This window comes from Lutzomyia longipalpis, chromosome 2, assembly GCF_024334085.1.
Source record: "Lutzomyia longipalpis isolate SR_M1_2022 chromosome 2, ASM2433408v1".
NCBI lineage: Eukaryota > Metazoa > Arthropoda > Insecta > Diptera > Psychodidae > Lutzomyia > Lutzomyia longipalpis.
In genome coordinates this window covers 1,530,323-1,545,692 of record NC_074708.1, presented here as the reverse complement: position 1 = coordinate 1,545,692, position 15,370 = coordinate 1,530,323, and the positions used below count along the sequence as shown (strand labels likewise).

Genomic DNA, 15,370 nt, shown 5'->3' with positions numbered 1-15,370 from the left:
TTTTTTCTTTCCTCACGCGAAGATTGCCGAAGGAAAAAAAAACGAAGAAATTTCCTAACCTCACAAAAGTCTCTATAAAAAAAAACTGCAAAGAAAACTTTCTCGATAGTTCACATGTGATCAGTTTTAGGGGAAATTTTGCAAGAAAAACAATGAGTAGCGCCCCAAAAGTGACGTCAAAGCCTCGCTTGACAAACTCAAGAGCAGAATTTAGAGAAATCAAATCAAAACAAAATGAGGTAAGAAAGAAATTTGCAAGAAAATTCAACCGGCAGTGGAATGAGGTTATATTTTTTTTCTTTCCGTCCTTCCTGCAGCTTCTCAAAATTTTGGGGGAGCCCCATGTGGAGTCGTTCAACTACATGATAGATGAGGGCTTGAATGATTGTGTGAAGAATCTCGATCCAGTTGAATTTGAATTGCCCAACAGTGATCGGGTAACGCTGAAGGTGGATAGTTTTGCAATTTCCAACCCCACGGTTCCATTGAATGTCACAGATGTCCGCACGAGGAGGGTGTACCCCATGGAATGTCGACAGAGGAATGCCTCATACCGTGGGCAGTGCAACGTGAGGATTTCTTGGTATGTGAACGGGGTACCAAAGCCACCGATTAATAAGGATGTTGGGGAAGTACCGATAATGCTCATGTCGCGTCTCTGCAATCTGGCCAAGATGACTCCGCAGCAGCTTGTGCGTGCGGGGGAGCATGAGAATGAATGGGGTGGATACTTTGTCGTGAAGGGCAATGAAAAACTCATCCGGATGCTGCTGCAGATGCGGAAAAACTACCCAATTGCCCTCAAGAGAGGCACCTGGCGCGATCGTGGGCATCTTTTTAGTGATATTGGTGTGATTATTCGATCAGAGATGCCTGATCATACGTCCACGAATAACGTTCTGCATTTCCTCAACAATGGCACAGCTAAATATATGATTTCCAATGGAAGAGCCCTCTCCTACCTGCCCGTAATGATGCTCCTCAAGGCTCTCCTACCCATGACGGATCTCTCAATTTATCAAACTTGCCTGCGTGGCTATGAAGATGATTTGTACTACGCTGGATGCCTGCAAACAATGCTGAGGGATCTTCACGAGGAAGGACTTCACACGCAGGAGGAATGTCTGGCATTTCTGGGACAAGTTTTCCGGCCAAAGCTCTACAATATTCTCTCGAGTACGTCCGACAAGGAAGTTGGGGAGTATCTCCTGCAGAAGACCGTGCTAATTCACCTGGATGGTAACAGAGATAAATTCCACGTGATTTGCTTGATGATTCAGAAGCTCTTCCAAGCTGCTCAGGGGAAGGTAATTGCCGAAGGGGCAGACAGTACGATGATGCATGAGATTCTCCTGGGTGGGCATTTGATGCAGAAACTCCTCAAGGATCGCTTGCAAATGTACCTCGTGTCGCTGAAGTTTAACATTCTCAAGAAGGCCCAGAGTACGATGGGATTCTCCCTGACACAGACAGAGATGACAACAGCCCTCAAATACTGTGGCACCTTTACGCGTGGCATGGAGAATTTCCTGGCCACGGGGAATATCAATACGAGCAATTCCCTCGGGCTGCAGCAGACTTCGGGGTTGGTTATTATGGCGGAGAATATCAACCGGATGCGGTACATGTCTCACTTCCGGGCAGTCCACAGGGGGGCCTATTTTACGGAGATGCGAACAACGGACGTCCGGAAACTCCTTCCGGATGCATGGGGATTCATTTGTCCTGTTCATACACCCGATGGTTCCCCATGTGGTCTCCTCAATCATCTCACAATGGGCTGCAAAGTCTCTCCAGCACCGAAACTCACGCACTTCCGGCGTGTTGAGGAGGAATTGATAAAGTTGGGAATGTGTGCGATTGATTCCCTCCAGGGGGATGCCAAATGCATGGTTATTGTGATGCTGGAAGGACGCTGCCTTGGGCATATTGCTGAAGAAAGCTTGCCCAGGATTGTGGATAAATTGCGCCTCCTCAAGGTGGCTGGTGACGTAATTCCCAATACATTGGAGATTGTCAGCATTCCCCGGAAAACGGGAGGACTTTTCCCCGGGTTATTTCTCTTTCTCGGTGCTGCCCGAATGATGCGCCCTGTGATTAATCTTCTGGCCAATAAAATTGAGCTCGTGGGGACTTTTGAGCAAGTCTACATGGAGATTGCTGTGTGTCCGGAGGAGATTTATCCCGGGGTGACGACACACATGGAATTGGCAAAGACATCCTTCCTCAGCAATCTTGCCAATCTCATCCCCATGCCGGATTGCAATCAATCCCCGCGAAATATGTATCAGTGTCAGATGGGGAAGCAAACAATGGGTACACCCTGCCAGAATTATTCCCTCCAAGCAGCTACGAAGCTCTACAGGCTGCAGACACCCACAACGCCCCTCTTCAGGCCCGTACATCATGATCTCATTGAGATGGATGACTTTGCAATGGGAACAAATGCCATTGTGGCTGTAATCTCGTACACAGGCTATGACATGGAGGACGCCATGATTATCAATAAGGCGGCATATGAGCGTGGTTTGGCGCACGGGAGTATTCAGAAGAGTACCTTCATTGCCCTCGATGAGAATGACTTCTTCTTCGCCCGTGATCCGCACAATCCGAAACTTCCGGAATTCCTGGACACAGATGGTTTCCCGCATCCGGGAACGAAGCTCTCCTTCAAGTCACCCTTCTACTGCTATTTTGACACAAATCAAGCAGTCTACAAGACGATGTACTACAAAGACAAGGAAGACTGCGTGGTGGCAAGTGTGAGGTTATGTGGGGGCTTTGAGGGGAGCACGCCGAAGCAGGCATGCATCACAGTGAGGATTCAGCGGAACCCCTCGGTGGGAGATAAATTCGCCAGCAGGGCTGGACAGAAGGGGATTTGCTCGCAAAAATGGCCGGATGTGAATCTCCCTTTCACCGAGAGTGGCCTCATTCCGGACATTGTCTTCAATCCACACGGCTTCCCTTCCCGCATGACAATTGCTATGATGATCGAGATGATGGCCGGGAAGAGTGGGGCTCTCCATGGCCTTGTGCACGACGCTACACCTTTCCGGTTCACGGAGAAAGACACGGCGATTGATTACTTTGGGCGCCTCCTCGAGTCCGGAGGGTACAACTACTACGGCACTGAGCGCATGTACAGCGGAACAGATGGGCGTGAACTCAAAGCTGACATTTTCTTCGGCGTTGTTCACTATCAGCGCTTGAGGCACATGGTGTCGGATAAGTGGCAGGTACGCTCCACGGGGCCAGTTGATCAGATGACGCATCAACCGGTGAAGGGAAGAAAACGCGGTGGAGGTGTTCGTTTTGGGGAGATGGAACGTGATAGTCTCATTGCACACGGGGCATCCTTCCTCCTGCACGATCGACTCTTCCACAATTCAGACAAAGTCTCCGTGATCGTCTGCCGGGGCTGTGGCAGCCTCCTGGGGCCCATAATGAAGGTTGTGAGTCGCGACGAAGCGGGGGATCTTCGTTCAGCTCCCGCAACGTGCCTCCTGTGCGGGGATGGCGCCAAAATTGGCCACATTCAGGTGCCCTACATCTTTAAATTCCTCGTGACGCAACTCTGCTCCGTCAATATCAGCGTGAAGTTGGATTTTGCAGAGATTTAATTTATGGAAGCAGCTCCTCACAGCTTCTGCAGAATCAAGGAAAAGCTTTGAAATAGTTTTGCTAAAAATTATTTTTAAAAATGAAATAAAGTTATTAAATAAAATCTGTAATGAAATGTTTTATTTTTTTGTTTTTTAGAAAAAATTGGGGACAGAGGAAATTAAATTTCTTATTAGAAATTAACTCAGATCAAATTTTTTGCGAAAAAAATGAATTTTTTCTTCAGGAAAGAAAAATTAAATTAAGTAAAAAGTTCTTTACAGCTATACAAATCCACACCGTTTGTCCGATCGCAATGAAATTTGGCACAGAGGCTCCTTACATCAAGCGGTTTTGAGTGCGTGTAATAATTTTCCCCCCGAAGCCCCCCTTCGTAGCGCCCCCATATAAAATTCACTTTTTTTTTTACTACTTTGGTGCCCTTTTTGGTACATTTTGTTGAAGAGGAAATGAGATAGATGCATTTCACCGCTATCCGTCTCCCTCACTCATTCACTTTTTCGCAATTTTCTCGCGTTTTCCACCAAATTTTCCGGGGAAATTGTGTTTTTTGTGACCAGGAAAGCACTTTTGAATTTTTGGCATAAAAAATTCCATAAGTGTAAAATCCCCAACCGTCAAAAATTTCAAATTTTTAAACCCAAACGTCAAAATTTCCGCGGTCCCCAAATTTCGCACAGAGGGGGTCCCCGGGAGCCCCAGAGCATTCGTAAGTTCCCCAGGAGTTCCAAAAATGTGTTTTGTGAGAGAAAATTGGCGGAAAAACAAGTAAAACCGTATTTTTGGAAAAGCAAAAAAAAAGTTCGTTAAAGTTCAAATTTTATTATTTGAGCCAGACATTAATGGTCGGGTAAAAGCATATGCTGCATATGTGTTCATTTTGAATTTAGCAAAAATGTAACCGTCGTTCTCATTCAACGCCATATTAAAATTTATTTCTTTTAATGAATAATTAATTCTCTTCTTACAGGATTATAAAAGCTTGAATGAATAATATTCTAGAGAGTGAAGAATGTGCATTGGTATGAAAAACCTTGAGAAGTTATGCAAATAAACAGGAGATTATTGAACTGAATAAAAAAAACGTCGTTGGAGAGTCATCTTGCATCTTGCTCCACAGAGTTGATGTGGAAAAAACCAGATTAATTATAAATGCACAAAAAAAATTCAATTTTATTGCAAAATGGAAATTACAAATATTAGTTAGCACAGTGTAAATCAGAGAATTGTTCCAATATGATTGTAAAATTATGCATTTTATTCCATCTCATTTTATATTCCATATTTTCTGTATGATGCTACATTTTTGGTTATTGCGTCAGCCGACTTTTATTATTTTTGTACAATATTTTTCTCCTTCGTTTTCTAATTTATTCTCTTTTATTTTTTTTTCTTCATTTACTTATTTACGTGTGAGAAATCTTTTTTTATTCGACTGAAGATCATTTTATTGATTTTTTGGGGGATTTTTTCTTTAATAAAAAATATGTTTGTTCTGCTGCATGAGGGGTGAATATTCTTCTTCACACAAATTGGCGGTAAATGAACGAATTATTTGCCAAAGGTAAAAAAAAAATGAAAGAAAAGAGGCCACGAAGATAGGAGAAGAAATATATTTCTCGCTTGATTTATATCTCAAACACCTACAAAATGGGAACACGTTGGGAAATTTTTATTAATGTTTTTCTCCTGTTTGAATCGCTCCCATATATCACGCTACATTATCAAGACACTCGTCTTGTTCATTGTTGTGATAAAAAAATGATTTTTTGAGTTCATTAAGACTTTGCTCTATTCTTCAATTTTTTTTGCAATCTGGGGTATCAAAAATTTTTTTTTTGCAATCTTGAAGCAGGTGAAAACCTGTTTATCAGTCATATATATTGGGTACTCCACCACACACTACGTGTTGGAGGCAAAAATGATTAAAATTTCTTACACTTTTGCGTGACTTCTCAAAGAATTTCCCCACCAGTATTGGGTGCACTCAATGTGTGTTGTACAGGTTCCCCGCACAGGTGATCGTCGTCTGTCCGTATAAAGACTCGCTGATGGCCTTTTCTCCATCGCATTCGTCTTGTTGACTTCATTCGCACAAAAAGCCCTCTCCCTGGATTAATTTCTTGAATTTCTTTTCAATTTTTAATAAGAGAAAAATATCATCAAAAATTTCCCAAAAGATCGCCCAAGATCTATCTAAAAAAAGTCAAAATCAAAGAAAATTCTTCAAGACTTTCAGCATCATCATTTAATTGGTGGATTTTTTAAAGTTCAATCTCTAAAACAAACAGTGTAGTTTTTGTGTCAATGTTTCTGAGTGTTGACGACGTGCTATTAAAGTTTCTGCCAACTGTGAGGTAAATTTAATGGATTAACTTTTAAGTTTATAAAAAAAATTTTTACACTTGTGCTACAGACAGACTCATCATTAGCTCAAGTTTAATGATCAGAAGACTTTTAAGTGCAATAGTTTTAGAGAATTATTAAGCTTAAGCCTCTACAGAGTCTCATTTTTTTTAAAATTTTCTTTGAGATCTTTAAAAAAGGTCAGCATGATCAAAAGAAAATTTAAAAAAAAAAAACATAATTTATCTTAATATTTTATTTTTTATACAAGGTGGGCTAAAAGTTAATGTTTGTGTTTGATCGTCCTATATCTTTTGACTGGGTTGAGATATCTCAATGCGGAAAAATGCAAATTGTAGAAAAACTCAAAAATTTTCATTTGCTTCTGATTTGAAGTCGATATCTCAGAAATTGTGGGAGCTAGAGCCAAAAACGTATAAATGAATTTACGTTTTTGGTTCATTCTCATCAAAAGAATACATAGGAATTTCCTCTTAATCCTCTTAATCAAATGAAATTTTATTTCGATCAAAACGAAAGATTCTCCTTAGTTTTCTTCTGAAATTATATGTTTCCATATTTGAGAGCTTTTAAAATGGCAAAATAAAAGTATTTTTTAACGAAAATCGAATAGATTCGGTTAAAGGAGGATTTTTAGAATCTTTTTGGGTGAAATTTCAAGAATTTCAGTTCAGAATTGACCTTTCTAGACAATTTTAAAATTGGATTTTGTAAAAACTTCTTGGACTAATCTGGATTGATTGAGAAAAGTCTTTGAGAATGTTTTCTTAAGAATTTAATCCCTTCTAGCTTACCTGTCAAGGTAAACTTGAATCAAATCTGGTTTAATTAAGCAAATCTGTAGCATGGCATTACATTTAATGCTTCCCCATTAAAATGGTTTAAAATGTGAAATAAAATTAAATGAGCAAAAAAAATTCTCTTCTTTGCAGATTCAGTAGAAATCTCTGCATTGGGAAAGGTAGTCGCAGAGGAAACTCGGGCAATCGTCTTGAATTTCAAGTTCTAACCCTTATTGAGTACGTACCTTGAGGATCTGCCCAGGCATCTTCACCAACATTGAAAATGGTTCAAGGATACAAGAGCTCAAGTGCAAAGGTTCACACTGAACGTGACACAGAGGCCAAGAGATCGGGTTTGCAGCAGTCCCAACAGAGATTGCCCAATACAAGAGATCACCATCAGCAGCAGCAGACGAATAATAGCACCTCCAACAAGTACGGCGCCTGGGGGCCTATTTTCAAGAATCGCGAGCATTTTAACAGCCTACACCATTGCTAGGGCGGTGCCACGATCATGTGATACAGAGCATTTTACATCGTAGAATTTAGTGAGAGAAAAGAGAGGGAGAGAAAAATGTCATTTAAATTAAATGATTCTGATTAAAAATTATTATTAAAAAAAATAATTTAAAAATTTCAATCAGTTCAATAACCTCTGTTCCATTTTTTTTGCTGCCTGTCTCCAAACCTACGAATTTCTTTGCACGTCGCTTTTTTTTTGGTCGTACTGTGAGGCACTCTCGAATGCGAAATGGCCTGATCTGCATTTTTGAGCGATCAGTAATAGCGTCATTTGATCACACAGACGCGCAGAGAGATCGAGAGATTTTGGTTGAAGATCGCGGGGAATTTTTTTTTGTATAGCTCACGCCATGGGAAAACAGCTGTGTTGCTAGCCACGCAAATCATGACCTAATATAAACTTAATCCCCGCACAGGTATGCTAATTAGATCTCTTGCTATATGTATACGTATTATTGACGCTCTGATTGCTGATCCTTCTATTTGATGACGCTATGAGCAAACGTTTGGCGAAAATGTTCTGTTTTTTTTTAATTAAATTAATTTTCGCTGACTAAACATATAAATATAAATTTATTTTATATTTTCTTTGAATAAAAATATTTCCACTTCCAAGTAATACATTAATAAAGTAAAATAGCTGCGTAATTTTCTTCGGAAGAGTGTCTAGCTAAACTATTAAAAACAATTTAAAAAGTGGAACTACACCAACGAATAAAAAAGCTTAAAGTTTGTTCCATAAAATAGTTCAACTTTGCGCAAGAAATAAATTACCTTTAAGACTTTAATTCAGATATTTTAATAGTTTTATTTTTAGTTTAGCAAAGAAGAGGGACAAGGGAATAATTGTTTATTTATTTTAACTTTAAAAGAACTCTATTTAGAGTTTATCTTGACGATTTATTTGTTTCGCTTCAATTTTTTCTTCAAACGTTAGAAAATTTTTTTTTCACAAGTTTTTCATGAAATTTTTAGCTAAAAGAAATGAGTTATTTTGAACTCAAAAAAATTCTGAACTGCCTCAACTATTGAGGGGTGCTAGAACACCAAAATTCTCTCATCTAGCCATGCATCATGTTCCGTTCTCAGGGTAATTTTTAATAAGCATTTAATGTGAAATTTTTGCACCAGAATGTGTTCTGTTCTGTTCAATTTACAAGAAGAAAATTAAATTGGTTCAATTTCTCCTAAAATTATTTTCAGAAGCACTAAAAAGGTAAAATTAGATCAATAAAAAATCTTTTCATCCTTTTTATCAAATTAGAATTTTTACTAAATTATATTTTTCTTTAAACAATTTTTTATTAAAAATTTAATGGCCTTAAATCAAGGCTGAAGATTAATTTAACTCTTAAAAGAACAAAGAAAACAATTCTCAAAAAATCTTGAGGACAAGGAAATAAAATTGAAAATCTTGAATTTTCCGCAATCTCATGGAAAAACCAAATTCCCCTCCATCTAAAAAAGCATAAAATTAAAAATCAAATTAAATCAAATGCCATTAAATAGAACCCTAAATGCTATTTTTAATCAATACCAGACAGAAGAAGAAACAAGGTTGTAAATTTTCAGATAAATAGTTTTTCCTCAATGGCTTTTGAAGATCAACAAGTGAGATTGATGCAGGAAGATGACTTTGAGGCAGTTTTAGCCAGTTTGTTCCCAAAAACGTATTTACAGTCGTGACCTCGTGGTAGGACCGTCGTCAAAATGACTTCTCCGCGGTAAAACGGCTTCAGAATGAGAAATTTTGCCTTCGCAGTGGGACAATTAGTATCTTCCCTTTCCAATAGTACTAATAGTCCCACTGCGAAGGCAAAATTCTTCATTCTGAAGCCGTTTTACCGCGGAGAAGTCATTTTGACGACGGTCCTACCACGAGGTCACGACTGTATTCGACGTCCATATGACCTGTGTGACGCATTTTAGCTGTGTTTCTTTCAGACACAGCTTTTGTGTACCGAGCAAAATCGAAAGTCGTCAGAACGGGCTCAAACTTGGTATGAGCACGAATTAGGGTCCCCACATTCCAAAAAACGTATGCGCCAAAAAAATTTTTTTTCCGGCCGGCCGTCCGGCCGTCCGTCCGTGGTTCAACCCGAAATTGCAAGAGAACGGTAATAGATAGAGACTTGCGGTAAACGGCAAAGTTTAAAAGTCGACTGGAAGACGTCAGATTATGACGTCAAATTTTACCCCCCACCCCTGCGTCCGCCATTTTGAATAACCTCAAAATTTTGTTTTCGCTATATCTCAGCCCCTGTAATAGCTAAAAATCTGAAATTTTGATATGTTGTAGGGGCCATCAAGAGCTTTCCAACGATACCTCATTTTCGAAAATCGGTCAAGCCGTTTAGTCAATATGGCCGCCACAATTTTTCATCGAAAATCGACCATAACTCGAAAACGGCTTGACCGATTTTGATCAACCCGGGGTTAAATGAAAGATCTCAACAAACCCTACAACTCTCTAGAACATCCAAAGTTTCAAAAGTGACCGCTAGGGGGCCAAAAATCAAAAACAAAATTTTCGATGAGTTTTCGATGAATATCTCGAAAACGCCATTATCGATTTGCTTCATTTTTTGATATGTTATAGCTGACCATATTATCTAGCTTCATGCCAAAAATGAAGAAAATCTATGTCTCCGTTCTCGAGATATAGCCTTCCAAAGTTGGCATGTCATATCTCGGTTTCTACAAGTCCGATTTTGATCAACTCAAGTGCAAATGAATGGTTTCGTGAAGCCCTACAAATGTCTAGAACATTACAAGTTCGAGAAATGACCACGAGAGGCGCTAAAGTCAAAATCAAAATTTTCGAAAATTTCGAACTCGAATATTTCGAAAATGCCATTATCGATTTACTTCATATTTTAATATGTTATAGTTGAAGTTAAGACCTTTCCAACGATAGCTCAAACTCGAAAATCTATGGAGCCGTTCCCGAGATATGGCATTTTAAAGATTTCTTAGGGGATGACTTTTCAACTTTTCCCGATTTTGCATGTATTTAAACAAATTCGCGTTCTAGTTTGCTCTCACAAAATTGGTACACTGAAAGAAACACAGCTCTCGTAAGCTTGGTCAGCTTACCAGTACATTTTGTATTTTTCATCGATGGAAATTCACTAAATGGATCATAAAAATCACGCGAGGGAGTCACCGCATTTGGCTGATAAAGCGAAATTTTTGCATATTTCTCCGTTTTTTTTCTTCTGCTTCATTGGGAATCTTTTGAACCAGTCTAACGAGTTCTCAGTCCAGAACTTTGTGTCTAAGACATCATTTTTCTACGTGGTAAGAGGCACGCTTTTGCCTGAGCCATAGAGACACGCTATTGGGTATAAAAGCCCGAGGATTGTGTGACAAGAGCATCAGATTGAAGCAAATCTTCCAAGAGTTATCAACATTGTTCTAAGTTCGGAGAGTGAAAGAAACTTTATTATTTTTCCATGAGATTTTTGTAAAATTTTGTGTCAATGATACCTCTAATTTACCAGAGAAAGTACAAGAATTTACCGATCATCACGTAAGTATTTAATTTCTTTTTTTTTTCTTCTAATAAAACGTCTTCAATTATTAATGATTTTTTTAAAAATTATTTTCTCCTTCAGATTGACTAAAAATCTCGGTGTTCGCAAAGGAAGTCGTACTGGAAACTCCGGAAATCATCTAGAATTTCAAGTGCTCACCCTAATTGAATACGTACCCTGACTTTGCAAAAAAAAAAGAAAATTGCGTGCAAGTGAAATTGCGAAAATCGCTTTGAGAGAAACTCAAAAATAATATTTTGAAAATTCTTTAACTGTGTCGCTTTTGGTGCTAAACTTTCTTCGACTTTTTTGAATAAAAAACTAAAAAAAGAAAGCAAAAAAATGGTGCAAGGAGAACGCTCAGGATTCACCAGTGTGGAGGCTGCTTACCATCGCAATCAGGACTCCAAGAGGGCTGGTTTTGAGAGCATGCAGAAGCGTGACAAGGAGAATAGGGCCTCAGCATCCAGCAAGCCAGCTCAGACCTCTGTATGGGGTCCAATCTTCAAGAATCGCGATCATTTCAACAGCCTCCATCACTGTTGAGAGAAATCTGAACAGCCACAGTACGCGTGATTCCCTTCATCGGCTTTCCTTCAGCTCTACGCGGGATTTTTTTCTTATTACTCTGCTACTTCCCTGGCTTGACGACAAAGCAGCTCCTTCATTAATATTCCAATTTTATATGCAAATTAATCCGGCATTTATATGAAAATATATCGCTTTTTTGTATGAAAAAATACGTAAACAGTCTTCTTGGTGCCACACAACAGCAGCAAAAAATCCTTGAATTCGCCAAAACTTGTTTATCACGCCAATCGAAAGACTTTTGATGAGAGATTTGCAAGAAAAAAAAACTTAAGATCTCTCTTCAATATTTTATCTATTTTTATTTCTTCTCCCGTTAAGAGAAACAGAGATTTCTAGATCCAGACTAGACTAGATTTTTTTCCACTGAATATTGAGAGGCTTCATTAAAAACGTTGCGAATTAATTGAGATCCAGAGGAATTCATTGAAAGGAAACAAATATTTTTATGGGGAGATATTCATTAATGTTCAAGCGAATCAGCAGCAAATACTTCTACATAAATCTAAACCTCTTAATGACCTAAAGAATATAAAGAATATTTAACAAAGGACAAAAAGGAGATTTTTCAAAGCTATTAATAAAAAGAAAGAGCATGGGGAGCATGGAAAGAAATCCTTAAACATTTTACAGAAGCTAAAATTTATTTTTAGATTTTTCAGAAAAAAAATGTTTGGTCAGTAAACTATTCATATGAATTTGGAAAATATTCATTTGATGATCTGTAGAGCAATTATTTGACCCGTAGATTGTTCATTGATCAGTAAATTTATATATTTCATCAGCAAAGTAATTCGTTTAAATAATAAAATATTTGTTACGTCAGTAAAATACGTTTTGATCAGTAAAATATCTGTTTGATCAGTAAAAGATAATTTAGAAGCGTTAAATATTATAGTTTTCACAATAATTTTTTTTTCAGAAATAAGTTATCAAGAGAACTAAGAACCTTAACTTTGTGAAGCTTTTAATCCAGTTTAAAGCTATATTTTAGTACATATAACTGAAAACTTTCGATGGTATTAGAAAACTTTTTCTTAACAGAATAAGTAAATTAATTCTTTATCTGGCGGACTGAATTAGAAGAAAATTTTTTAAATGCCCAGTGTAGAAGAAACAAACGGGGGAAATTCACTAGAAAGTTGAGCTTAAAATTTATAGGTCGGTTTTTAAGTCGGTCTTCAAATTTTAAGTCAGTTTTTTAGGTCGGGATTAAAAGTTTAGATCGGCCATAACATTTTAAGTCGTTTTTTAAGTCGGTCTTCAAATTTTAAGTCAGTTTTTTGAGTCGGGATTAAAAGTTTAGATCGGCCATAACATTTTAAGTCGTTTTTTAAGTCGGTCTTCAAATTTTAAGTCAGTTTTTTAGGTCGGGCTTAAAAATTTAGGTCTGTCATAAAATTTTAAGTTGTTTTTAAAGTCGTTCTTCAAATTTTAAATCAGTTTTTTAAGTCGGGCCTAAAAATTTAGATCGGTCATAAAATTTTAAGTCGGTCTTAAAATTTTGTTAGTTTTCGTCGGGCTTAAAAAAGGTCTGTCTCAAAATTATAAATCATTTTTTAAGTCCGATTTAAAAAAACTGACTTAAAATTTAAGAACGACTTAAAAACCGAATTAAAATTTAAAGACCGACCTAAAAACCGACTTAAAATTTTAAGCACGACTTACTAGTGAATTTTGCCCAACATTTTTGTATTTGGATATTTAAAAAAATAATCTGATCAAATTCAATAGCAATGCAAAAAGAAACAAGATTTAACTGACCTAAAGAATTTTGCCTTTTGAAAATAATTTCTTTAACTTTTTTTTTCTTTTACTAAATTTCCTTTAATTCTAATACTTATGTAATTAAAAAAATAAAAAAAATTGTCTTACCTTCAAAGAAAAATATTTCTTTTCTTCACTTCAGAGCATTCAGGGAATTAATTCCTCTCTTTTATTATTTCAAACTTAAATGGTATCGAATGTACCCTTATTTAGGCAATTCTTCTGATTGATTTTCGTGTTCTTCCGCCTTCTGGTAATTTTCTTTTTGAGCATTTTCCTTTTGAGAATTTTCCTTCTCTCGCATCTTTCGCTCCCGCCTCAGGTGAACCTTCAAATGGGCCCTTTGGGAATCATAACTCGCTGAAACTTTCCCACAAATATCACAGAGATACGTTGGTTTGTCCTCAAAATGCTTCTTGTAGTGGCGATCCAACCAATTTTTCGAATTGAATTTCTTCTTGCAAATCGGGCATGATTCCGTGGTTAAGTGAAAAGCCATGTGCTTCTTGAAACTTGTACGTGTTCTAAACTCTCGCCCACATGTGTCACAGACGAATTTTTCAATTGATTCCTCACTATGGTAGTGACGGATGTGCTTCTGCAGGAGAATAGGGGACTCAAAGGTTCGTCTGACTTGGCAAAATTTGCATGCAAATCCACGCTTTTGCCAGTCGTAGTGTTTCCTCGAGTGCAGATTGAAGGCAGTTGATGTCATGAAGGTTTTATCACAATCAGGACATTTGTATTTACGCTGATCCTTTGGTGTGTGCTGATTGAGCATATGACTACGCAAGCTTTTCCTTTTATGGAAGGATCTCGTGCATTCTGGGCACTTGAATCCATCGGGGTAGATGTGATAATTCATGTGATTCAGCAAACAAGCCCTTGAATAGTAATTCTTTTCGCAACACTCGATGAAGGCTTTCGCTTGGTGAACCTTCTGGCAGTGATTGAACAATTGTGGAAACTTTTCAAAGGATTCCTCGCAGATGAAGCATTTTAGTTCGTAGAATTCTCGAAGTTTTGCATCTTCCTCCTCCTTGTCAGTCTCTGCATCTTCGTCTGAGCCTTTCTTATCCTCTTCCACTGGCTTTGGTTTGTTGTGGGTGCTTATGTGATATTTTAGGGAACTCTTACTTGTATATCCTTTATCGCAATGGGGGCATTTATGTGCCTTAGGGTTGATGTGTTCGTTCATATGGGTAACAAGTGTAGTTCGATTTTTTATCTTACGCCCGCAGTGGCATTTAAAGAAACCTGGATGACGATGAACCTTCTTGTAGTGTTTTATCAAAACGAGAAGATCATCAAATGGCTCCTTGCAATTAGGGCACCTCATGTCGTAAAATGCTCGCAATTTTCTGTTCTCCTCCTCAATTTCTTTAGGATCACGAACAGTCATGACCCGAGGAGTTGGCTGAAGCGATATAAATGTCTCTTTTGCTTCTAAATTCCCGCTATTTTCTTCAATTGGTTTATCCTCTTGCTCCTCTTTAACTTCCGGAGAAAGCGTCATCATGTCATCAGCAACAACATCATTTGATTCCCCCTGATTATGTTCCATTTGCTCTTCAATAGACTTGGTCAACACTGTAGTAAACTTAACTACTTCAGCATCATCATCGTCTTCAGCTTCCTCCTTCACAGCGAAATTTGGAGAAATTTCCGGATTTTCATCGTGGAAAATATCTTCATTAGATTGAGAATCTTTTGACAATTCCTTCATATCAATAATCTCAATGTCGTGTTTGGGTAAAAGAGGATCCACCGCATCCCCATAGATTGTCTGGAATGTTGTCTCAGCCTTCCGGGCAATTGAGAGGAAATCCAGGCATATTTTAGCAGTTTCCATGCACTTCCTGCACACAGCTTTTGGCCAATTATCCGCAGGGTTGATCTGGAATGTTATAAAAAATATATTTTAGGGATTTTCTGGGAAATCTTTAGAGATGCTAAACTCACAGACAACCCAAAGTTTTGCGATAGAGATTCATGAAGATTCTCCTGGAGGATCGAACAGTACATGAAAGATTTCTCCGCACAAAGCCGACAGAGATCTTCCTCATCAATAATTTCTTCTTTCACATCACAAATTACTTCCATTTCATCCATATCTTCCTCAATTTCCTGGACAGTTCTCACAATACAAACAAAACAGCTGATGATATTTTTGTTGTATATAAA

The 15,370-nt window shown here is 38.0% G+C and overlaps 3 protein-coding genes and 1 long non-coding RNA gene across 4 annotated transcripts; 3 read left to right on the top strand and 1 right to left on the bottom strand.

Annotated features, from left to right (window-relative positions):
- The first annotated feature begins 5 nt into the window (after positions 1 to 5).
- On the top strand, positions 6 to 3,734 carry LOC129788498 (DNA-directed RNA polymerase I subunit RPA2). Its single transcript, XM_055824623.1, has 2 exons — positions 6 to 239; positions 318 to 3,734. Exons 1-2 carry the CDS (start codon positions 153 to 155, stop codon positions 3,621 to 3,623), a joined length of 3,393 nt encoding a protein of 1,130 aa, XP_055680598.1. The 5' UTR covers positions 6 to 152; the 3' UTR covers positions 3,624 to 3,734.
- A 1,362-nt stretch (positions 3,735 to 5,096) lies between these two features.
- On the top strand, positions 5,097 to 7,399 carry LOC129788497 (uncharacterized). The gene is made up of 2 exons (XR_008750369.1): positions 5,097 to 5,981; positions 6,924 to 7,399. It is a non-coding gene; the product is annotated as an uncharacterized LOC129788497 (long non-coding RNA).
- A 3,378-nt stretch (positions 7,400 to 10,777) lies between these two features.
- Positions 10,778 to 11,573, top strand: LOC129788346 (uncharacterized). Its single transcript, XM_055824313.1, has 2 exons — positions 10,778 to 10,827; positions 10,913 to 11,573. Exons 1-2 carry the CDS (start codon positions 10,778 to 10,780, stop codon positions 11,010 to 11,012), a joined length of 150 nt encoding a protein of 49 aa, XP_055680288.1. The 3' UTR covers positions 11,013 to 11,573.
- Positions 11,574 to 13,309: 1,736 nt separating this feature from the next.
- On the bottom strand, positions 13,310 to 15,368 carry LOC129788495 (zinc finger protein weckle-like). The gene is made up of 2 exons (XM_055824621.1): positions 15,149 to 15,368; positions 13,310 to 15,083 (listed from the first exon to the last, which is right to left on the bottom strand). The coding sequence occupies exons 1-2, from the start codon at positions 15,296 to 15,298 to the stop codon at positions 13,392 to 13,394; spliced, it is 1,842 nt and encodes a 613-aa protein (XP_055680596.1). The 5' UTR covers positions 15,299 to 15,368; the 3' UTR covers positions 13,310 to 13,391.
- Positions 15,369 to 15,370: the final 2 nt, after the last annotated feature.